At 46.4% G+C, this 23,897-nt stretch overlaps 1 protein-coding gene across 1 annotated transcript in view; it reads right to left on the reverse strand.

Moving 5' to 3' along the window:
* Positions 1-23,576, reverse strand: part of Bpifc (BPI fold containing family C) — a 37,807-nt gene extending 14,231 nt beyond the window's left edge. Inside the window, exons 1-12 of the mRNA XM_046429725.2 lie at positions 23,380-23,576; positions 18,663-18,786; positions 15,728-15,848; positions 12,204-12,332; positions 11,332-11,487; positions 11,147-11,210; positions 9,205-9,265; positions 5,255-5,346; positions 4,109-4,285; positions 3,027-3,080; positions 1,857-2,027; positions 789-856 (exon numbers count right to left, since the gene is read on the reverse strand). Of these exons, the coding sequence (XP_046285681.1) occupies positions 789-856; positions 1,857-2,027; positions 3,027-3,080; positions 4,109-4,285; positions 5,255-5,346; positions 9,205-9,265; positions 11,147-11,210; positions 11,332-11,487; positions 12,204-12,332; positions 15,728-15,848; positions 18,663-18,786 (1,217 nt within the window). The 5' untranslated portion in view covers positions 23,380-23,576. The remainder of the gene's footprint in view (positions 1-788; positions 857-1,856; positions 2,028-3,026; positions 3,081-4,108; positions 4,286-5,254; positions 5,347-9,204; positions 9,266-11,146; positions 11,211-11,331; positions 11,488-12,203; positions 12,333-15,727; positions 15,849-18,662; positions 18,787-23,379) is intronic.
* Positions 23,577-23,897: the final 321 nt, after the last annotated feature.

Below are 23,897 nucleotides of genomic sequence, written 5' to 3' on the forward strand. Positions count from 1 at the left end.
ACCCGTCAGGTTGACTTGTGGCGCTCCACTGACTTCCCCCTGTTCGTTTCTTTTCTGACTCTGCCTTTATTCTGTCTTACTGTTTCCTCTTCTTTCCAAGACTTAGTCTGGGACAGCTGAGCTTTCTGTAAATTCTCACCCCATGTCTCAATCAGAACTTCAACTATCAGGTTGATTGCACCAAAGAAAATGCACTTTGAAGACAATTTTTCCAAATGGCAATTGGCGTTCAATGACCTGCTTGCCCCCCTCCATACTGCATCGCCTGCGTTTGAGAGCCATCTGGGCCACGGGCCAAGGTCCTGTTGAATAAACTGTGTTCTAGTAATGGGACCACATCATCAGAGTCTGAAGGTACCTTGGACACAATTCAATCCAACTTCATTTCTTTACAGATAAGGAAACGGAGGCTCAAAGAGGTTACTAGACCCAATTGGGATCAGAGAACCAAGAAGCGATTTGAAACTTGACTCTGTAACTCTAAAAGATTTCTGCCCTTTCCTAAGACCATGATCTCTGAATTTGATGAAGGGGAACTTGTTCCTATTGCTGCAGCATAGACTGAGCAGTTAGATTATAGATTTTTTTTTACAATTATTTTGTTCCCTATTTTATCTTAGTAGTATTCTAATGGGAAGAAAAAAAGGAAAACTTCACAATGCGATTTTTAGTGAAGTGCATACTCTGAAGTGATCTGAAGAATTTGTTCACACAGGATTACCTTCACCTGTTCTCTGTGGCGACTTTGAATCTGGGGTCTGTCGATGCATTTGTTCAACTGATCTTACCTTTTCAGAGACAATGAGCAGATCAATCTTTGTCCCAGAATAGCCAGGCCCACGCTGGTACTAGCAACCTGCAGACAACAAAAACGTTTGTCACTAAGGTGAATGAATCTGTCTGTTTGGGCCACACGTTGAAGTTTCCAATAGTGGAAGCATCATCAACCAAACTTTCCCTCTTATTCAAAGAAGCTGGCAAGAAATAGCTCTGAAAATCCTGCCTTTCAGCTAGGGAAACTATAAAGATTTATTATTTGAGGCTCTTTAGATTATTCTTCTCTTTTCTCCTAACCTCTCTTCTCTGTGTAGGCCTTGTGATTTTGCTTAGGTTCATTGTATTCATTCCCTCCTATCAGACTGCACTTGGACTTCATCTGATCAAGTGAACTTGAGTTCCACCTTGATTGCTTTATTTTGAGGAAAAAGGAAATCCAGCTATCCATGTAACTGAGGTAGTGGGGAGGGAACACAGGATGCAGAGATTGGAGAGAGATTTGACATTGCATGGGGGAGTGAGTCTGGCCTCCCACCCCTCCACACCCCTCCTCTGAAACTGAGGGAAACTCCGAACAGACCACCTGCTCTTGGTTCCCGAACAAGTCCTCTAGACCTCACCTGTTCTTAGTTGCTTTTAGTTGACTACAGATAATACCTCTGACATGTAGGTCCCAGGGGTGAAGTTTGATGAAGTCTGAGCCAATCACCTTTCCCCACTCCTCAGCCATAAGTATCCCCAAACCCTATCCTTGGGGAGATGCATTTTTGACTTGCTCTCTGTCTCCACATGTGGCCGCCTCATGAATAAACTTTCTCTTCCCAAACTCATTAACAGTGATTGGCATTCTGTGCAGTGGGCAAGTCAGTCTCACTGAGGCTGGCTTTGAAATTGGGATCCTCCTGCCTCAGCCTCCCGCACCTCTGGAATTGCAGGCATGCGCCACCAAGCCCGGCTTATCCTCACTCTTAATCGATGCTTCAGCCTTTTCCTCCAAACACTTAGAAGCTGCTGGTCAATGTTCCCTGGCAACAACGGGAATGGCGCCCACAGGCTGCCCTCCTGGCCCCCAGACTTACAAAGTCCATGGAGACGATGGATTGGAGCGTCGAGTTCTCGGGTTGGGTGAGCATCATGATGGAGGCAGGGATGTCCAGGGTGAAGTTGCCCGGCTGCAAGTTGACCATGGGAGGCTCCGTGGCCATGATCTGCAGCATGAAGGGCTGGGACAGGATGTAGATCTCTGCAATCTGCCCCGTTCAGGAAAGAAACAGAGACTGAGTGGGTGAAGGGAAACCGTGAATGTGGGGTGGTCTGGGAGAACTGGATTTTACACCATGGAATTAGAATAGAAGAAAGTTCTTTTGTAGTAATAAAAATAGCACGAGAAAACCCAACAGAAATTACAGCTGACGTTTATCATCCATCCAGGGTGCCAGCTACCGTGGCAGGGGCTTTAGGTATTATCTCCTCAAATCTTCAAAAAGCTCCTGAGGCGGGTTCAGTCTGTATCTGTACCCCTGATTCATAATGGAGAATGTGAGTCGTGTGGAGGTTAGGGGATTTCTCAAGGCTCAAGCTAAAGTGTTGTGGAACTGAGATTTGAGCCTAGGTCTGTTTGAGTGGAGCTTCTTTCTCTAAAGTGTCATCATCCTTGAAGGCAGACCTGAGCCTGTAGGTCCCTCGTGTCCCAAACTCAGTCTGCCATAAAGGTATGCTGTTAATAGATGCTTCACTAAGGTCACAAGTGTGGGCATCTACCCTTCACTCAAGGATTGAGTTCTTCACTTAAGCTAATAAATAAAACTAATTATTTCAGGTGTGGTGGAACCATGTGGAAGGAACTGATTTATTTTATGAACTCACAGGCCTTTAATAGTATTTTTTTTTTAAAAATACTTTTTAGTTGTCAGTGGACCTTTATTTAATTGATTTCTATGTGGTGCTGAGAATTGAACCCAGTGCCTCACACATGCCAGGCAAGCACTCTATCACTGAGCCACCACCTCAGCCCCCCTTTAATAGTACTTTAACCTATACTTTAATTCTACTTTTCCAGATACTGGTTAGTAAATATAGGTGGATATTTGATTAAAAAAAAAAAAACAAAACAAACAACCTCTTAAGAACAGAAAGATGAACCCATGCTGGGATCAAAAGAAAATACAAGAACCCACAAGCCCCCCCACCCCCAAGTGATTTCAGTCAAAACAAGCCTACAACCAGGGGCTCCAACCCAGAGCACTCACCTGGGAGAGCACGTTGCCAAGGCCTTGGGAGTTTTGAATGAAATGCTTGGAAATCTGAAACACAAGCACACCACGTCACTGTAAGGCTTTTACCCTGATGTCTTTTCAGGGCAAACGTGGTGTCCCCTATAATTTTATGAATTATGAAGATAAAACATTTAGGGTGACCTATTGCTTTAGAGTCCAACCCCTGGGAACCTGAGGCCCAGAGAAGTAAAGTAAGTCACCCAAGGTCAGACAGGGGTTACAGTCCATCCGAATAAGCTGTACTCTGTGTGTATCCTATAGGGGCACCCGTGTGGGGATATTCTGCAACAATAAGGCTTGTGTGGTCATCTTCAGAGATGACTGAGAAGGAATGCTCATGTAATTTACCTTCACAGATAAACAGCCTTCGGTCCAAAGGTAGAAGTGTCTAACTTTTAGTGCATAAAGTAGCTGTTGCTGCCACACTTACCACCTTGAACATAAGACTTAGAACTACCCGTATAACTAAGGCACAGAGGAGGAGGAGATCTAAGAGGGATGCTCAAGAAAAGGTTTTGACTGGCTGGAGGGAGTGTTCTCACAGAAGGGAGGCACACGCGCTTACTGCCAGCAGGAGGGCTTCTGTTGACCCAGCCCGGGAGTCCTGAGGACGACCAAGAGCTACACAGCACCTGCTCTGTGCTGGGCCTTGGTCTGGGGGCTCCACATGCACTTAAACTTTTTAGTGCCACCAAAAGCCTGCGAGTGTGCAGCTCCTTCCCAAGTGAGGACACTCTGGCACAGGGATGTTAAGTAAGTTGAAATGACCAAAGGTTGTAGGTAACACGTGGCGGAAGGCAATCTTAGCATTAGTTAAACTCAGCCTAGAACAGTGGCCAGATATCACGTAAAAACAAACACACGGATCTGGAAACCCAACAGCCCCCCACCTGATCACAACTTGCATTCCATGTTCCTTCATTCATGGTCCTGCTAGGAGCGATAGCCCCCAAAGGCCCAGAAATCAACACTAGGACCCGAAAATCCCAGAATGTGATGCTTAGAAAAAGGCTAAGCAATGGTGCCAGTGGTCACCATCCGCCAACTCTGCTCACCTCCTTCGTGGAGAGGGTGATGCCGAAGGCCCCGGCTATGAAATGAGCGAAGGATGCAGATTTAAAGAAATACTCGGAGACTCCGATGTAGATCATGGAGTCCCTGCGTTCCGGGAGCTCAAAAGGAACTGGAGAGAAGGGGGGGTCCACGAGGCTTTCCAGAGGGTAGAATACGCCCTGTGGGAAAGCAAAGGCCAGTTACCAGAGGAAAACTCAACTGTGCGGGAGTGAGAAGGTGGACCCTGTCACGTCCCAATATGGAACATTCCAGAAACTCGGCAGGGATGAGAAAAACAGCAAGGCCTGCTGACCCCTGGGGCCGTGACTGTTTCAAAGCTGTGCTGACTTGTGCACCTTTGGACGTGTCTGTCCATCTGGGGGTACACAGCACAAGCTCCTGGCTGGTACTTTTCTCAGATAAAGGAAGGAGGGGCTAATGGGGCCACCTCTGAACAGTTCCCAAGGTATCAGACCCTTGACCTTCAAAATCTGTGACTACCAGCTACTTGGGAAATTGTGAAAACACTCAGAAGAGCCCAGAACTCCAAATGGCTTGAAGCATTTTGGGGCATTCCTAATGCTGCTCTCATTAGCCATCAGGTGTCATTGAACAGCATTCAACGGATCTGAAAGACTCTGAGTGAAAGGCAAGCCAAAATGCACTTTAAAGAACAAGGACATTCACCTTGAGGCAAAACTGAACATAAGCACGAGGAGGAATGTTTTTCCAGGCTCAGGGACAGCCATTTCCATGGACATACGGCCTTGACAGAGGCCAGCAGCCCTCAGTTAAACCCACCAGCCTGAGTCGTGAACAGAAGTACCAATATGTACGACCTGCTCAGGTGTTAAGTTCTAATAAAGGCAGGCCTCCCTACTTTCAGGCTCCTAGTCTCCCACGTACTCCCCGAGACAAAGACCTCCTGATGCTTCTCACAGAGAAGGCAGACATATGTTGTCTGCAAACAATCATTAAACCCATCAAGAAAGGGTTCAAGAGTCTTTTGAAAAGGCCCGAACATGAAGGAGTAGCTAGAAAGAAGATAAAATTATTTGAAGAGCATGTTTGCATATTTTCTTCTGCATAGAATCTTTGTTCTCCAAGTATTAACAGCCAGGTGAGGATTTTGAGAATCATAAGTTTACCTTCAGGTTCAGGTCAAGGTAATGCTCAGTGATTTCTGGAGGACCAACCAGGGAAAAATCCACCAAAGTATAGTTGTCGATCTTGGTGATAACTAAGTGAGCAAAAGAGAAAAAGGAGAATTTATATTCACTAAAGCATACTATAATACATGAATAATGTCTAGAAAGACAGAACAATGTTTTTAATTTTCTATTTAAAATAACAGTTCCCCCCCCCTTTTAAATAAGTAATACATGTTTACTTTTAAAAACTGTGTCCTAATCATGTTACACTAATAAAAATTAGGTAAAATTTTGGTGCACACCTGTTTAGGCACTTCCCTCGATATCTTCGTGAATATACACACAATGAAACTATAGAGTTTCATTTTTATTTTTATTTATTTTTTTGGTACCAGGGATTGAACCCAGGGGCACTTAACCACTGAGACACATTCTCAGCACCCCCCCCCCTTTTTTTTTGTATTTTATTTAGAGACAGGGTCTTGCTAAGTTGCTGAGGCTGGCTTTGAATTCGAGATCCTCCTGCCTCAGCCTCCCAAGCCTCTGGGATTACAGGTGTGTGCCACCATGCTCGGTTTATAGCTTTGAAAAGGAAATTAGCACAGGGGCTGGTATTGTGGCTCAGTGGTAGAGTGCTTACGTAGTGCGTGCGAGGCCCTAGGTTCAATCCTCAGCACCACATAAAAATGAATAAATAAATAAACAAAGGTATTGTGTCCAACTACAACTAAAATAAATGAATAAATACTTTTTTAAAAAAGGAAATTGGCACAAAGTCCCTTCCAAATATCAAGCCGTATATATTGGATTGAGAGACTTTCGAGTTCAATGTTAGAGTTCTATGTAGCTAGAACTTCATTTTTAAAAATAATAAACACGCAATTACTATCACAATTAGAAATTTTTTCAGAGAAGTGATCTTGTGAGAGAGAAGATAAAAATCCATGAAGTTAAAGTAACCAGGAAATTCTCATGCAAAAGCTATTAATTTAATTAAATTTTTTTTGTATTAGCATTTTCGAAACAAAAGCAGAAGGCAAAGGAATCAGGGGATAGTGGTGGGTGAAGTTCTTGGGAAGAAAGATTGCAGAGTCTGAGACAAACAGTAGGTGTGGCAAGGCAGCCTTGGCTTAGGGAGAGCTGCCTTCTGACCACGGTGCTTGGAGGTGTGAAGACTTCCTCTCTGTTCCAGGGGAAGCTACCTGAGCATCACATCTGCTGGGGGAGATGTGAAGCAAGAAGAGATGAAGCAACTTGCTAAGGTAGGTGCACAACATTATCCAACCTCATTATGATTTTAGAAATGTGTCTGAGTGTCCCATGTGGAGGGATCCCCCACCACTCAGCCGATGAAGCAGGAGAGGAGAATGAGGCTCAGAGTAGGCAGGCCAGGATGTGGGAATCCTTGGCTAGCTCCTTCTCCATTCCATCTTCTTTGCCTACTCTCCACCCCATTCACATTCTTCCATCCATCTGTCTATCCACTCATCAATCCCTCAGTCCTCTTACCCGTTTCCTTTTATCCCTTCACCCATTCAGTCTTTATTAACCTGGTAGGGGCTGGGTGGGCCTGGTACTGGGGACATAAAGAGGAGTCAAAATTCCAGCTCATAGTCTGAGGGAGGAGGCAGACATAAAACTAGGAAGTTATAATGCAGTCTAGTAAGACAGGATCTAAAGCTGAGCTGAGGGTCCTCGTACCCACCTGCTCTGACTTTCTTCCTCATCTGAGTAAATGCTAATTTCATTCTTCCAGTTTTCCTTTGCTTAGGCTGAAAACCCAAAGTGAGCCTCGACCAGAAGTTCTCATGACCCACATTTGGGCTGCTAGCAAATACCACCGTCTATTTTCAAGGTGTATCCAGGAGCTGAACATGTCTTCCCATCATTACCACCCACCCTGGGCCAGCTGCCCTGATACCAGGTCAGGACTTCACTATTTCTAATTCTATCCTTGTCCCCACCCAACCTTCCTGGGTATTGTTAGCATAGTAAGTCAGGTCATACGGGCCTTGCTTAGAACCCTCCAGAACCTCATCTCAGACCAAGCAGACTTTGCAGTGTCTCCAGAGTCCTGAAAATTGAATCATCCCTTTCCCCATCTCTGACCTCATCACCTGCTGTTCCCCCACACTCCCTCTGTCCCTAGTATGGCCTCCTCACTGTTCCACCAACACCCTCGGAGGAAGGCCCTGCTTCACAGCCTTTTATTTGCTTATTTTTTTGGGACCTGGGATTAAACCCAGGGGCTCTTAATGACTGAGCCACATCCTCAGCCCTATTTTGTATATATATATATATATATATATATATATATATATATTTTTAGAGACAGGGTCTCACTGAGTTGCTTAGCGTCTTGCTTTTGCTGAGGCTGTCTTTGAACTCGTGATCCTCCTGCTTCAGCCTCCTGAGCCACTGGGATTACAGGCTTGCACCATCATGCCTGGATGCTTCATGGCCTTTAAGCTTGTGATTTCCTCTACCTAGAATGTTCTTTGTGCATGCTGTGGTCTGAATGTTCCTCCAAACTTAGGTTGAGACCTAATGGTCAATATAATGATATTGGTATGTGGGGCCTTTGAGGGTTCCTTAGGCCTCGGGGCTGTGTCCTCATGAATGGATTAGTGCCCTTTTCTCAGGAGTAAATTAGTTTCGAATGCTGCTAGATTTCCTCCCTCTGTCTCAGGCACACTCTCTTGCCCTTCCGCCATGTTGTGACTCCACTTGGAGGCCTCACCCCCAGGCAGCTCCTCTATCTTGGACTGTCCAGTCTTCACAACTCTGAGATGAACAGACTTCCACGGTTTGTCATCTTACAATCTGTGTAGTTCTGTCGCATCAGCAGAGTCAGGGTGAAGACGATCCAGCTCTGGGGGGTGCTCACTCTCTACTACCTTCAGGTTCTTCCTGCAATGCCACCTGCTCATCAGTGCTTCCTGGCCACCCTGTCTGAAATGGAAACCTTCACCCAGCTCCTCCCTTGCTTTGTTATTCTTCTTACTACTTATCACGGCCATAAACCAGATTTTACTTGCTTATCTTGCTTTCTGTCTGGCTCATCCCTCTAGTCCTGTGAGGGTGGAGATTTCTGTCTCCCAAGTTGACTGCTACATCCCCAGCACCAAGATCAGTGAGTGCCCAGCCGATTTCAGGTGCTCCTACACCATCCTCGGGTGAATGCATGGAACACGAAGGAAGAGATACATATAAAGTGTTGTGCAAACATCGAGAGGTGTCACTTTGTAGGTTGGGGGTGGTCAAGTAAGATTTCTTGGGAAACACAGTGATTGAGCTGAATCTTAAAGAGGAGTGAATAGGACTGAGGGCAGAGAGAGGAAAGGTTGTGATCTGCAGGGATCAGCAGGCTGCTGGTGCAGAAATATCTATTAAAGGAAGAAATGGAGGGAGGGGAGAAAGCGCTTCCAGGCAGGGTGGACAGGCATAAGCCCAGGCCGGGAGCGAGAGAGCACTGGGAACAGTGTGGTTGCAGGTGCAGAGAGAGGAGCAAGACGAAGCAGAGACAGGTAAGCAGAGCAGAGTCTAACCAGCCTTCAGTCCAGGTGAAGGTGTGTGGACTCCATGCTGAAGGCAGACACTGAAGGGGTTGGAACAGGGGAATAATGTGGTCAAGGTCAGTGTCACTCATTTTGAAGTGGATGGATTTAATGTCAAAGCTGGAATTAGAACTTGTGAGGGTTTAGCTCCTGGAATTGCCTCTTGTTCCCTGGAGCAACCCCCTTCTGCACGAGGAAGCTGGTTAGTAGCCCAGGGGACATGCTCTCTGCAGAGGGAGCATCCTGCCACTTGAAGTCCTGGGACTTGAATCTGTAGGGTGGAAGGAACAGAGAGGAGTGGGCACTCGCTGCCTTGCCAAGCAAATCTGTGAAGCAGCAGCATTTGCAGGTGGGAAGAGAATCACCAGGAGACCCGGTTCTGAGACTCACCCTCCAGTGTGCTGAGGTTGACGTTCAGCGCTTCCACCTCATTTGTGATAATGGGACACAGCTGGCCACCAAAGAAATCGGAGAGAAAAATAAAAAGCATGTTATCATGTTGAAAGCAAGCCTTCTGGTTAGGAGACATTACCCCTTCGGTCACTATGATTTTCCCTTAAGTTATTTGACACCCGTGGGCTTTGAGTCCTGTCTATTTGGGCAGCACGTCATTGAATGCTGGCTAAACTCCATAGCAACTGAGACCTCACCCACTTAGCCTGAGGCTTTCCTCCTGTGGCAGGGGAGGGCATGTGCCCCAGTTCATGCTGCTGCTGTCACACCTGGAGAACGTGCCACTGGAGCGACTACCTTTCCTCACTGCTGGAGGTGACGTCTCCTCCCTCCACCTCTATCAGCAGCTCATGCCCTGCCTGGACAGCTGGAGCCACTTGACTACCCCCGGGCAAGTTGGAGAGCCCATGAGATCAGAGACCTGTTTAGGGAATGTTGTGAGACCAAGTGGGGTTGGGGTGGGGGGGGAGGTTCGTATTCATATCAGGGAGCCTCGAGCCTGGGGTTGAATCCCTTGGGAAACCACTTCTGCTCTCTGACCTCGGTTTCCTTATCTGCAACATGGGGGCAATAATTATATCTACCTCATCAAGTTATAAGTAGAAATGCAAGTAATCGACATAAAATCGCCCAGCGTGGAGTAAGCATTCAGTAAATGTTAGCAATTACAACCTTAATTCCATTTTAGTATTGCTACAGCCTTGAGATGTAGGCACTCTTCCTCTGTTTACAGATGGGAGAAGCAAAGAACAGAGGGTGCCACAGCTAGACAGCTGGGGTCTGAACATTCTCTCTTTTTTTTCCCCCCAGCGGCTCAGAGAGGATCATGGATGCAAAGATCTTTTATCTCCAAGCCACATAGAAATTCCAGGGAAGCTTAGCTGCTGTGACATAATTCATTTATTGACCTCCTGTCAGAAGCTAAAAGACCACACCCTGTTTTTAATAAGGGAAAGGTCACCTTGGAGGTGACATCCTATTTGCCAGCCATCCCTGCCAGGTCGGGATGGAGAAGACCATGAAACTCCAGAGTCCCCTGACCAGCTCTGCAGCCTCTGGGGGGCAAACAGCTTGGTGTTTTGGAGGGTTGAGCTTCTTACTGACTTTCATTAAGCACCTACTGTCTGACAAGCACAGACCTGAGCCCTGGGGAGATGAGGGAGCCAGACCCCATCATCCTCATCCTTCTGCTCGGGTCCTCATCTCTGTCCCTGTCTCTCCCCGAAATATGAGAATATGGTTCAGAGAAGGTAAGATGATTGGAAAGAGCACACAGCCAATTCCATCCTTCCCTTCCTCAGACACTGGAATCAGGATTGTTATAGCGTTAGGAGGCATCCTGACATTCTGCTTTCTTAATTTATTCTTACACCATAATCTGGAAATAGCTTTTCTTCTCCCCTGTTCCTTACGTATCCGAATTCTACCTAGAGGCACTACTCAGTCTTGCATCCTCTAGTTCAAATTTTTTCCATTTCTTAAAATGTCTTAGATTCAATCTAATCATCATGTAATTATGTACTAGATTCAAGTCCTCATACAATTGTTGCTTCACAAGCCTAAGTTTTGTTTGTTTGTTTAAATAGACAAGTTTATCACTCTCATGTTCCCAATAGATCCTAGACCAGTGTGGGGCATGCAATAGATACATAATAAATAAATTTCTATTGGCTGTTTGCCCACTGTAGGGTGAGAAACTGGAGAGGGGAGTAATTTCACTCATCTCCCTAGCACCTACCATGTGGCTGGTATAGAGTAGGGACTTGAGAAATTGTTACTGAGTTGCAAAGGATAGTGTGTAAGGGCCTTGCATACAGTAGGTGCTCAGTGAGGGCTTACTGGTAGACCTACTGCCAATGCTGTTTTACGGAAGACTTACCATTCCATTTAAATTTTTTAAAATGGGTTTCTCCATGGGTTCAGCAAAGGAGTTATACAGGACACTAGGGGGGGAAAAAGAAAGAAGAGTTTACCGGGGCCCACAATCTGCCAGTGGTGAACCTCCCGCGGGTGCTGAGAACCAGCCCCGGATTAGCCATGCCCCACCACTATGTTCCCACTCACCTGAGTTCCCCAGAAAATGAGACGTGGGCATGGCTGGCTTGGGCATAGCAGTCTTGGAGCTTCAGAACCGGGTGGCCAAAGTCATTTTGGGTCAGGATAATGATACCAGTAAAGTAGATTTCAGAGAGAAACAGATCAGCTCCTCCCGAGTCGTGGCTGCTCCAAGAAAAAAAAAAAAAGATGTAAGGTTATCGCAGTCTGGGCGAGGCACGGAGATGAAGCCTGTTTCTCGGAATGTGTTGCCTACAGGGAGACGATGTCATTTCTGTACATTCTAGAAGACTGGAGTTCTTGAGATGGGGAGAACTAGTACACAGTAGGCACTCAACAAGCGGTTGTAGAATGAATGAATGTGGTATTCTGGGGCACCAACCAAGGTATTTGAATTTGACCTCTACTTTTCTGTGGGCTTTTGGTAGGAGGAGAGTGGGGCTCATCTACCTACCATCCTCCGGCCTCCACGGGAGCTAGGAAGCTCCCTTTCCCATGGCTGTCCCTGTAGATGGGGAAAGTGCCCTCCACGAGAGGCTTAAGGTCATGCAGTGATTTGCTAGTGGACCTAAAATGGGGCGCACATTTGTTCCTCTGACACTCAGGGGCCTCCAGTTCTTGGGAAGTCTTACATGACTTCGATCAGCTGCTCTGCACGCTCTCAATCTCTCTCTCTCTCTCTCTCTCTCTCTCTCACACACACACACACACACACACACTGCAAGCAGGGAATTTGCTGATTTCGGTCTCACTCTGGAGAAGGATTGTTACTACTGAGAGAAGACCAACCTCGCCGAGAAAATCGTGGTGAATTTATACATTTTCCCATTTTTGTTCCGTTTTGCCCCAGATCAGCAGCAGGTGTTCGGTGGGATACTTACAAAAGTGGAGACTTTATGGCCCAGTTTGTGCTGATGTTGGTTGTGCCGTGGTTGGTCAGTACTTTAATTCCCACCCCAGGCACAAAGGCTAATGAAGTATTTGGAAATGAAAAGGCGTTGATTTTTATGCTGTGAGACAAGAAACAGGAAACCGAGTTAGAGCAAAGAGAGCGTCCGCACGTCTCAGGCCACACTGGACCTGCAGTTGTAGAACTGCCCATCCCCCGCCCTGGGTGACTGTCCACCCTCCTGTTTTCGGGGCAGAGTCTGGGCACTGCCTCCTGATTCCACTTAGCCTTGGCAGGAGGCGTCTGCTCTCTGGTTGAGCAGGGTAGTGGGCAAGTTCAGAATTAAATTAGTAAATAACCAAATAAACCTACTTCCTTGAGTCTCTTTAAACACAAAAGCAGGTGCAACATCGCTGTCATTATTTTTCCCTTCAGCAGCTGTAGTGTTACTCAGAGTGGGTGACATCAGTGTTCTGGAGGGAACAGCTCCTTGTAGGGGACTATGGTGCACATCAGAGGACGTCTGCACAGGAGTGTCGTTCCCTACTCATCACTGAGACAATGTAAGTCACGCCCTCCTCCTGCTCCCAGTTGCCCTCTGGGTGGCCGGTACCTTTCCTAGCTGAGAAACTGATTTGAGAGAGTTGTCTCGCCCTGGGGTTCTCTGGGCTGTTGAGCAGGTGACCCCAGGTACCGGTGAGGCCCTGGGTTGCTTGTCATCGAGATGGCCACATGCACAAGGACGATATCGTGAACACCCACTGAGGGAGGACTTCCTGCCAGGCGTGTGCAAGCCTGTGCCCGAGCTCGTTGTAAGCCTCCCCGTGATCCTGGGAGGCAGTTGCTGGGAAGTCACACGTAAGTGGTGGAGGCGGACCTGGGACCCTCCTCAGTCTGACTTCAGACTGCTCTGAAGCCCCAGCTGGGCCATTGGAGTGTGGTGCAATGAGCTCTCAACTTGCAGCCAGGTTTAATTCTAGCCCTATGACCTTGGGCAAGGCACTCGACCTCTTTCACTTATCACTCAAGAGAAGAGCTACTCGCAGGGGGGCTGGGAAGACGTGCCGCAGGTGAGCTCATCCCAGGTGAGTTTGTCTGCGTATGATTGAGCACAGGGAAAGGCCCAGCTGTGAGCTAAGATCAGGAAAAACTTTAAAACATGAACATGATAGTGATACAGGATTATTTGCCATGTACCTATCTGTGCATTTTTTCCTAGCTACTCCCCACCATCCATCCTGAGTCCCACCATGGAAAGAGAATGGTGGAGATTTGTTTAACATAGGTCTTGGAAATAGTTTCATTTGGACACATGTAGGCCTAGCCAGCTCTTCATATCTGCTGCACAGTATTCCAAGCTGTAGATGGAACATTTAAGATTTCTTCCTTCGTTAGGAATGATTATTTATTATTATTTCCAGGGTTATTTCCAGGATGTCTGTATTATAAATGATGCCACAGTGAACATTCTCACTCACACTGCCTGTGCCCAGGAACTTCTCTAGGGAGGATGCTGAGGAGTGAAATTATCAAGTCCAAAAAACACATGTGCATATATAAATCGTAAATCACCTTCTAAAATGGCACCGCCCCATAAAAATAGGAGATATACATGTAATTAAAAATTATAGGAATCACATTTTAGAAAGAAAATAAAACAGTTGAAATTTATTTTATTATTTTAAAATTGGCTCATGGGGATTTACATATTATGGGGGCAAGGTGTAGAATTTCAATACGTGTCTACAATGTGCAATGATCAGATCAGGGTACTAAGCTTATCTATCACCTCAGATATTTATTATTCTTTGTGTGGGAGTGTTCAAATCTTCTCCACTGGTTATTTTGAAATATTCAATTAACAGTTACCAGTCCTAGTTATTCGACTGTGCTATAGAATGTTAGAGGTTATTATTCCTATTTTAACACACTCCAATGTCTGATAACCACACTATCTCCATCCCCTGGACCCCACCTCAGATTCTCCTCAGGCTTTGGTAACCACTATTCCATTATCTACCCCTAAGAGATAAACTTTTTAATCACACATAAAAGTGAGAACATTTGATGTTTCACCTTAATGCAACATCCTCCAGTTTCTTCTACATTGCTACAATGACAGGATTTCATTGTTTATGGCTGAATAATATTCCATTACATATGTTTGTATCATATTTTCTTTATCCAATCTTCTGACAATGGACACCTATGTTGATTCTGTGTCTTGGCCATTGTGAACAGTATCGCAACACAGATGTTGAGTGCAGATTTCTTTTAGACATGCTAATTTCATTTCTTTTGGATATATACCCAGTAATGAGACTGCTTGATTATATGGTAGTTCTACTTCTAGTTTTCTTAGGAATCTCCGTACTGTTTTCCATAAGGGCTATAACACTTTACATTCCCAGCAATAGTGTTTGAGTTCCCTTTTCTCTGCATCTTCTCCAACATTTGTTACCTTTTGGCTTTTTTGGAATAGTTGTTTTATCTGGGATAGGAGGACATCGAATTGTGGATTTGATTTGTTTCTTCCTGATAATTAGTGACGTTGGATTTTTTTCCCCTCATCTTCACTAACACTTGATAGTATATGATTCTTTCTGTATTTTTCTGCTATGGCATTATCATTATAATTAAATAATTAGCTTAATTAAGGAAGTTGTGAATATATATTTAATGTCCAACTCTCCCGCTGGACATTAAGGGTAAGAGATGTGTCTGTATTGTTCACTATATTATTCCCAGTGCCTCAAACAAAGCCTGGAATGTAGTAACTGCTCAGTAAATACTGCTGAATGACTGACTTTCTAATAGACTAGGAACTTTCCCTAGATCACCATCTTTCTTCCCCACAAAGAAACCTCTTAGTTTTATAGAAGGTCGTTGTTGACAGCAGGGAAATGATTCCCTCAAAGAGTTGGAATAGCAGGGAATTTTCTTTGGATTGGAAAGGTGTTTGGGCAATCTGTGATTCAGTCACAGAGAACTTCTTATAAAAGCCTGACCCCACCCCCCACCCCTTTAAGATTCAGTTCATGATTGGCAAAGGCATCTTCTCCCTGTGCCGCCTTTGGGGATCTTGTCAGCAACTACAAAAGAGGTTGCAGTGTTTTCTGAACACCCATTTCTCCCCTTTCCCTAAACTTCCCTGAATTTGTTGGAGATGACAAAGTTGTCTGGTTGGAAAACTAATTTTCCTATCTCTCTTGCTGGTACATTTATCTATTGTTCATAGGCACGATCTTATTAGGGTAGAGTTTCCGAAAGAACTCACTAAAAGAGAGACACTGACTGAACTTTTAAGGGTCCTTTTACCCTTTCTGTTTCCTTCTTCCAGCTGCATAAAACATGGATTTGATGGCTGGAACTGCAGTGGCCATGTTGGGCCATGAAGCAAACTTGAGAATGGAAATCAGAGATAAGGATGGCAGAACAGAACAAGACAAGGAAGCTGAATTATGACGAAGTGAATCTTTTTACATGAAAGACAAAGTGCTCTTGATGCCTACTTACTTTGAAAAATTGTAGTCTACATAATCAATCTTCAGAAATTCAAGAGACTCAGAACCATTTAAATCTGGGAGGTTCTTTTCCTTTATCATATCCTCAATCATCTCCAGCCCAGCTTGAACAGCTGTGAAGGAAACAAAAAAAGCGGTGATAATAACCCAGGTGACAGTGATGTAATGATATTAGCCACATAAATGCAATTTATTGAGCAGGAAATGCTCTTAGGTAAGAACTCAGTGGCTCTACAAAGTGTGTATTGTTGTTTATGCTTTACAGATGGAAACACTGGTCCTCAGAGAGGCGAAGGATCTGGCCCAGGACCATGGAGCTAACATCACGAGGAATTTCCATCATGTGGCCGGGGTGACATTGGATAAAAGACAGTGAGCTGCGAAGGAAGAGCTGAAATATTCTGCAGGGGACGTTGCTGTCATCACCTGGCACACCCTACAGAGGGGAACGCTGTTCCCAGGGGACTTAATTCTTGACCAAATCATACAGCTAAGAATGAGGGGGTGGGGAGACAGTCGTCAAAATCTCAGCGGTTTTGCTCCAGAATCTGTGTGCTGTAGTCAGTTCCAGAAAGTTCCTTCTCATTCTTCTTTCTTTCCAGATTCTTTAAACTCAAGGACTTGGGGCCTGAGGGCCACCGTCCACGGGCCACTCTAGAATGACCTGAAATCCTAATGAGAGACGGTGGGTGGGTTGCGTGTGCAAATGTGCCTCAGGTTTTTCCAGAGACAAGGACCCACGTTTTCACCCGGGCCCCCACGGGAAGGATCCCAAGGCTCAGGAAAGGTTAATGACCTCTGCTTTAGTTTCACCCTGGGAGTCGCCGGTTGGCTTTTCCTATGGAAGCACCCGGAACACATTTCTCTGAGCTCATGGGGGAAGAGCACTCTCCCACATTAAAGAGCTTGAGAGAAGCCACCTTCATAGTTAATCAAGAAAGAACTTTCACGTGTTTTTATTACTGCGTCATAGTCACACACATGGTGGGGTTCTCCCAGACGTGCATGGGATGGAATTTGCTCCCTTTCATTCCCTGGAACTTCCTCTTTCTCTCCTTCTCCTTAGGACGAGTTTCTATCCACATTGTCATTCACATACACACTGGGCAGGATGAATCAATTTTAGGTGGCCCTGCGGCCTAGTGACCACTCCTAGTGGCCAAGAAAGTCTCTCCCAAATTCCCAAAGCAACCCAGGGACATGTGTCTCCTTATCCCAATTTCACTGGGAGGCAGCTGAGGGCTCAGAGAAGTTCACGAACTTGCTGGTGAGTCCACAGCCAGCGAAAGAACGGTTCCTCTAGGACTTAGAGCAATTAGGAACAGAGAGCCGAGGGCAGGTTTAGGATCAGGCAGAGCAGACCTGCAATGGTTTGGATCTAGATGTCCCCAAAAGCTGCTGTGTTGAAGGCTTGGTCCCCACTTGACTCAGGGGCACTCGACCACTGAGACACACCCTCGGCCCTATTTTGTATTTTATTTAGAGACAGGGTCTCACGGAGTTGCTTAGGGCCTCGCATTGCTGGGGCTGGCTTTGAACTCCCAATCTTCTTGCCTCAGCCTCCCCAGCTGCTGGGATTACAGGCCTGTGCCACTGCGCCCGACTTGTTCTTTCTTTTTTGATATTTTTAGTTGTAGATGGACATAATACCTTTATTTTGTTTATTTAGTTTTTTTATATGGTGCTGGGAATCGAACCAGTGCCTCATGCGTGCTAGGCAAGCGCTCTACCAGCCCTTCACACGTGTTCTTAGTGTGTAATTCTGTACACATCATCCTTCACACAAAATTGTGCAAGATGGATCAGTTTTAGATTCCCTGTGTCCTGTGAGCTACTGGGAAAAGACAAAGAGTTTCTCCCCAATTGACTCTTCCTTTCCTCCTTCTTCCCCCTTTTTTCTTTCTTCCTTTCCTCAATCCCTCATTTATTTCTTTTGCATTATCACTGGAGAGGAATTTCTTGGTTAGATGTAAGTATTTTCAGGTTAGACTAGTAGTTGTTGGATTAACTACTTCAGTTAAAGAGTACCAGGAAGCTGGGCAAGGTGGCACATGCCTATATCCCACCAACTTGGGAGGCTGAAGCAGGAGGATTGCCAATTCAAGGCCAGCCTCATCAACTTAAAGAGGCCCTAAGCAACTTAAAGAGATCCCTGTCTCTAAATTAAAAAAAAAAAAAAATATATATATATATATATATATAAATGGATGGGGATGTAGCTCAGTGGTTAAGCTCCCCCCCCCGCAGAGCACCCATCTTTAATCCCTGGTGTGTGCGTGGGCGCACACACAGTACCAGGAGAGCTCTGCAAAACTACATCCAGCTAATCTCAGGAAAAATCTCCCACAGGAGAAATATAGGTCCATATACTTTGATTTTGCAGTCTCCTTCCTTGGTACAATCTGCTCCCACCTCAGTTTAGCCCAAAGAAAACCACGTTCTAACATTTCTCTTCTCCCTATTAGGTACAAACAACCTCTAAACCAGGGCCTTTTAACCTTTCAGAGTCCCCGGCTCCTTTGCATATCAAATAAATACAACAGAGTCTCTATCAAGAAGCACAGAATCATCACCCACATTAAATTTTGCACTTGATTGGAGAAGACTCCAAGTCCCCTTTGAAGTCAGACATTTTCTAAAGCTCAACGGAGTTGCTTTTACTCTCACATTTCCTTCCTCTCTCCTACAGAGCTGTTTACTCAGCACCCCGAGGTATCCCTCTTGCATGTGTGTGGGAAGGCGGGGTGGGAGCCTGTGTGTGGGTGTGCCTTCCAGGGGGTGAGCACTTAGCTTCCATATAAGGGACGGGATCACCCCAAAGGGGAGCCTGTTGCAGTCCCCAGACAGTCCAAGCCATGAGCTGCTGGGCGTGGGTCCTAGACTCCACGGGGCAGGGCTGAGGCCGGCTGCTGAAAGGGTCAACTCACCATAGTCCAGTGCCCGCTGAGTGACCCTCGCCTTGATGCCAGGGTACATGGTCTGAGAGGAGGAGGTATAGAGATTCCACAGGAGGAAGCATCCCCAGAGGACCGGCACTGCCTTCATTCGCATCTGCAACGAACAGACATTTATGGCTCCTTTAATATCCTGGACTCGCTCCTGGGTCAGTCCCACTCAGAATCCCTAGCCCTCCTCATTTTCATGACTGATTTCCAGAACTTCATTCATCTGTCCACGTGTCTATCAGCCCATTCATGCTTCCATTTATTGAGCACATCAGAATGTGTTGTAGATGCTAAGGATGTCGAGGTGACCAACATGTGGCCCCTGACCTCTGTTTCCCATAGACTAGGGAGTGAGACGTGTGTGAACACACACACACACACACAATTATAATATGATACAACACAACAGCCTTATAGTAAACTCAATGTTTGGGATGTGCCCTGGAATGGACACTGGGTGGGGTGGGGGAAGGGATTCTTGGAAGTTTTAGAACAAACAAGTTGGTAGATTAAAAAGATGGTCTTTGTGGCTGTGAGGAATCCCTCATGTGCTTAGAGACCCTTGCCAAGTCCCCTTTGCCTGCAAGACTGGGCTTTAGCTCTTAGCTTGGTGATCAAGACTTTTCACAGGTGACTAGGTAGTCACTGTGCCTCCTCTTCCAAGTGGTGGTGTTCCAAGCAGGCCACTCTGGGCTATTTGCTCTTCCTTGGTTTGCTAAGTTCTCTCATTCTTGGGGACACTGTGTTCAACTCTCCCAACAGCAACACACACGCATGTCTACATCTTGCACCCCACCACCTGAATCAGGCACCCACATTCTGCCTGGCGAAGGCATCCTCCAGGCTCAGCTCCAATGTCCTCCTCTGTGAGAACGTCCCTTACCGTGTCACATCCCTCTGGGCTCAGCACACTCTCCTCTGTGCCTCGGCCACATTTGCATGATGCGGAAACGCACATTGGACACATGATGCTATCTGACTCCAGGGGGGCACCCCCACCCCCTGGTTCCAACCAATATCACTTCGCGTGGGTGTTTGCCATGGCCTCCTTGCTGGTCACCGGGCTCCAGCCTTTGTCCCTTTCTGGGTTTTCACCCCACCTCAGCCAACGCAGGCTTTTATAATAAAAGTCAGGTCGCGTCCCACCTCTGCCCCACTGCGAAAGCCCTTTGGTGCCTTCCTTCTTACTCTGTGAAGGCCAGAACGCTTCCCCCTGCCCCTTCCCTTGATTCATTTTCCCCGAAGCACTCGTCATCTGGCATAGTGCACGGTTACTCCTGTGTTTTCCCTACGGAAACCGTTAGTCTTCACAGGGAAGTACTTCAGCAACCTGGACAGCGACTGGCACACAGTAGGTGACATACTGACTGACTGGGATGAGTGCATTCACGGCTCCTTCATGAGGCTGTGAGTTGGGTCAGTGCGCCTGATGGGTTTCTACTGGACTCAGGACAGTCCTTGACCTTCGTATGTATTGCCCTGTATTATGAGGTCTTTCCACCTGTCTGTCTCTCCTCCGAGGGGCTCTGTTTTCCTTTTGTAACTCCAGAGTTGAGCACAGTGCTCGGCTCCCACTAGACAGACAGATGAGTCTTTAAATAAACACCCTGTCCAAGGAGAGGGATGGCGTCTATTCACCCTTATGTCTCTCGTGCTTAGCGTATGGGTCAATCTACGCCTGTTGAATCAATGCCACCCTATTTTCTTGCCAGAAGAAGCACAGGTGCCCACAGCGACAGGGATGTAGATTTCTTTTACTGGCAGCCGAGTGAGGGATGGCTCACAGACCTTGATTCTGGTCTTGAGGTTTCCCATCTGGGTGATCTGTCCCTGCTGCACTCACACATGCCAAAGACCCACAGGTGACGGGTGCCACTGAGTTCACACACACCCCTGAAACACATCGAGGCAGGGGCCTGGAGGAGGTGCTCAAGGAAGAGGAAGCCCTGAGAGCCACGTGTTCAGGCAGAGGGAGGGGAGTGGCCTGTGGCCAGGTAAGAGTTAGGAGAGGACCCAGGAGGTTGGACGTTGGATCATGGGGGGGACCGGCGAAGTCTTGGAGGAGTGGCCAGGGTAGTTGGGAGCACCGGTTAGTGACACTGAATCAGGCACCCGCATTGGGAGCACCGGTCAGTGACTCTTTACTATCAGAGGCTGAGGCTTTTCAGTATTTTAAGCAGGTTTGGCCTTCTGTGTCCGTGGATGTTTCAACCCTGCAGGGTAAACTGGTCTGGTTCTGCAGGGCCATCTACAGAAAGGAGTGGTGGCCGGGCTGGGGGGGTCCTGAGGACAGGCCAGGAGCAGCAACCCCAGGGGACGCCTAGAGGAGTGGGAATGACAGCATCGGGAGGGAGAGGAGGGGCTCTGCCGAGCAACCAGCCATCTGAGGGTTGGAGGAGAGATGAGGAGTGGGCAGGTAGGTGCTGTCCACACGGCCCACGCTCAGAATGGAGGCTGCTCCAGGGCCTGTGTGGGAGCTTCCTTGATCCTTTACTGTTCCGGAAGGCCAAGGGGTCCTGGAGAGGAGGAGGTCAGGTTGACATGAGTGGCACCATGGGAAGGAGGGGGACAGTCCAGGGACTCAGGTTGGTGGCTGTTTGCCTATTGGTATGGAACCATTTCCACATTTTAACTAATGGTGAGGCCACATGGATGTGTGGTCACAGTAATATCACTAGAAGAGAGAGAACTGTAAGTGGCAGTGTCTTTTTTATCAAAGAGCAAACTATTTTCATAGCAGTGGAAAGAGATAGGAAAAAACATTAGACCGAAAAGTCGGTGCCCCCTAGACTGGGTGAAACGAAGGAGCAGAACCTCAGTAAATATTTGCTGACTGGCTTACGAGATTCCAGTTAACTAAGAAAAGTTCTAGAAAAGGTTGGGAAAAAAATTATATAAGATAGTTTGATTTTTCCACATCCACAGTGGAAAAAAGCCAACTAAACCAAAGCCGAGATAACACTCACTAACGGAACAACGACCCAGATCATAAATTTATATTTCTTTACCATTTACAAAACTCACAAGGTAGATGTCATTTCTTGCCCCTATTTTAGACACCCGGACCTGGAGACTTATAAAGTCCAAATGACTCATCCCAAGACCCCACAAGTACCTAAGAATAAAAATCTTCTGGTTCCCAATTCTAGTGTTTGTGAATGGTTTTCCTATAGGAATGACTTGATAAACGCTAGGTTTTCTATTTTCTTCTGGGAATTTTAAATAGGAGTCACTCAATGCCATCTTTAAAGTGGAAAAAATTCAGTAAGCAACTGGAAATTTCTAAGCATCTGACCGCATTTCTGTGTTTTCTTGGGCATGGATAGTGTTTAAAATTCCCTTCTGGCAGTAAAACCTGTTTTTCTTTCCTGGTCAAAAGAAGTTTCCGAACTGATATTTTTGGATGGAGATTTAGGAACGGAAAACTGTCTATAGAAAAACATATATATTTTTTCCCTCTAGAAATTTTATGAGTGAAGGAAAGGGATGGATTGTACATTAACTTTCAGTTGATTTGTTTGGTCAGGATGATAATTTGTGGGCAGGGGAGGACAGGAAGCCTGTCAAGCAAGGTGGTGACTCCTAAAGGTTAAGTAATTTGGCTGGCAAGTAAGGGCAGGGTGCGTGGCTTGTTAAAAGAAAAGATCCAAGATGACTTAGGAGCCCTCTCGGCAGCTGAGGAACTGCTTCTTTCCAAGATTCAAAACCTCAGTAGTTAAGAGTTCCGTGCCAACATGCAGCTGGAAGAGCTCCCCTAGATGAAATGGTTCTTGTTTGAGCCACTGGTGACCAGGAATAAGAAAACACCAGCACAGTGTAGAACATTCCCGAGACTCACAGCTTGGCTTACCACTGCGGCTCGTTGGCAAGAGCTTTGACAGATCTGGAAAACTTTGAGTAAGGGAGCGAGGAGTGAGTGAAATGTAGCCTTCAAAAGCAGAGGCACACGTTGAAAATTAAGTTCACCGGGTTTAAAGACGTCGATGCTAGGAGGATATTCCAACGTACATTGGTTAAGACAGAACGAGTGCAGAAGTCTCCACCAACAGGAACGGAATGTGGGCAGCACTGGAGACTGTTTCAAGGGATTCCACCCTCACTCACATCTGATTTTATAGCAAGATCTTCAATGACAAAAGGACCCTGAAAAATCCTGTAAGTCTTTCCTCCCCAGACCCCAAGGTGAACACCGACAGGTTCAACTATTCAGGCCAGTGAGAGGGCAGTTTTGCTCTGGCAAGATCCGGGTCACTGACACAGTTTAAGGCCTGGCTCCAAAGCAGAGATCATAATAGCTCCTCTGCCCTAACCACCCCGATGGAGAAATGAGATAGAGTTTTTCTGCCCCTGTGCTGGGTTCCTCCCTGAAATGGAGGCAAAACTCAGTCCAGACCATTGAGCAACCCTCTTAACTTTGCTACACCAGACGAAACTAAACAGATAGTCTAAACTGACACTTGGATCTTCCTGAGTCTGGTCCAGTTTTCATTAAACCTTTTGCCTAGGTAGACACCAAGTGGACATGAGTGACATAAAATGAATAAAACACAGAAAAGCCTAGGCAGAGGGTAGTAGTAACTCAGGACTTTTTACAGCTGACTTTTCAAAGGGTTCTACCAGATCTGAGACACCCCAGCGAGAGATCCCTGTTCCAAGATGGGTGCTGGCAGAGACCTGAAGTTTGTTGATTCTTACTTACCTCAAGCACAGGAGGTGTCCAAAGCTGGGGAGCACCTTCGCTGCCCTCTGCCTTTGAAGTCGATGTGTTCTCCAGCCTTAACCCAGCTGCCGGATCGCGGGGATAATTAAGTCTGAATCACTGCCCTGGTGGATTCTTTCAAAATGTGACACAGGATTGCTACACTACAATTACCCAATGGCATGAATGAACACTACAGTCTCTACCAAGGTGAACAGCCAATACCACCTAGGCGATAGTTACCAGCTGGAAACACACACACACACACAGACATACACACACACACACACACACACCACTTGTGAAATTGTTTCCACTACTTCACCAAAATGACTAAGTCAAGACTCCTGATGTATTGAAAAAGGTGCAAATCACATTGAATTGGAAGAGGAGGAGGACATTTCCTTTATGCGATAAGAAGCCAGTCTACCCAGGTCAGGGTGCCTCGCCGGGTGTTGGTTCTCCTGCCACAGAGAGTCCTGAATCATCAGATTCAGTCGACCTGACAACCAGGCTGA

The sequence above is a fragment of the Marmota monax genome, unplaced genomic scaffold (assembly GCF_021218885.2).
Source record: "Marmota monax isolate L192 unplaced genomic scaffold, Marmota_monax_Labrador192_F-V1.1 WCK01_AAM20220418_F8-fsc00051, whole genome shotgun sequence".
Taxonomy (NCBI): Eukaryota; Metazoa; Chordata; class Mammalia; order Rodentia; family Sciuridae; genus Marmota; species Marmota monax.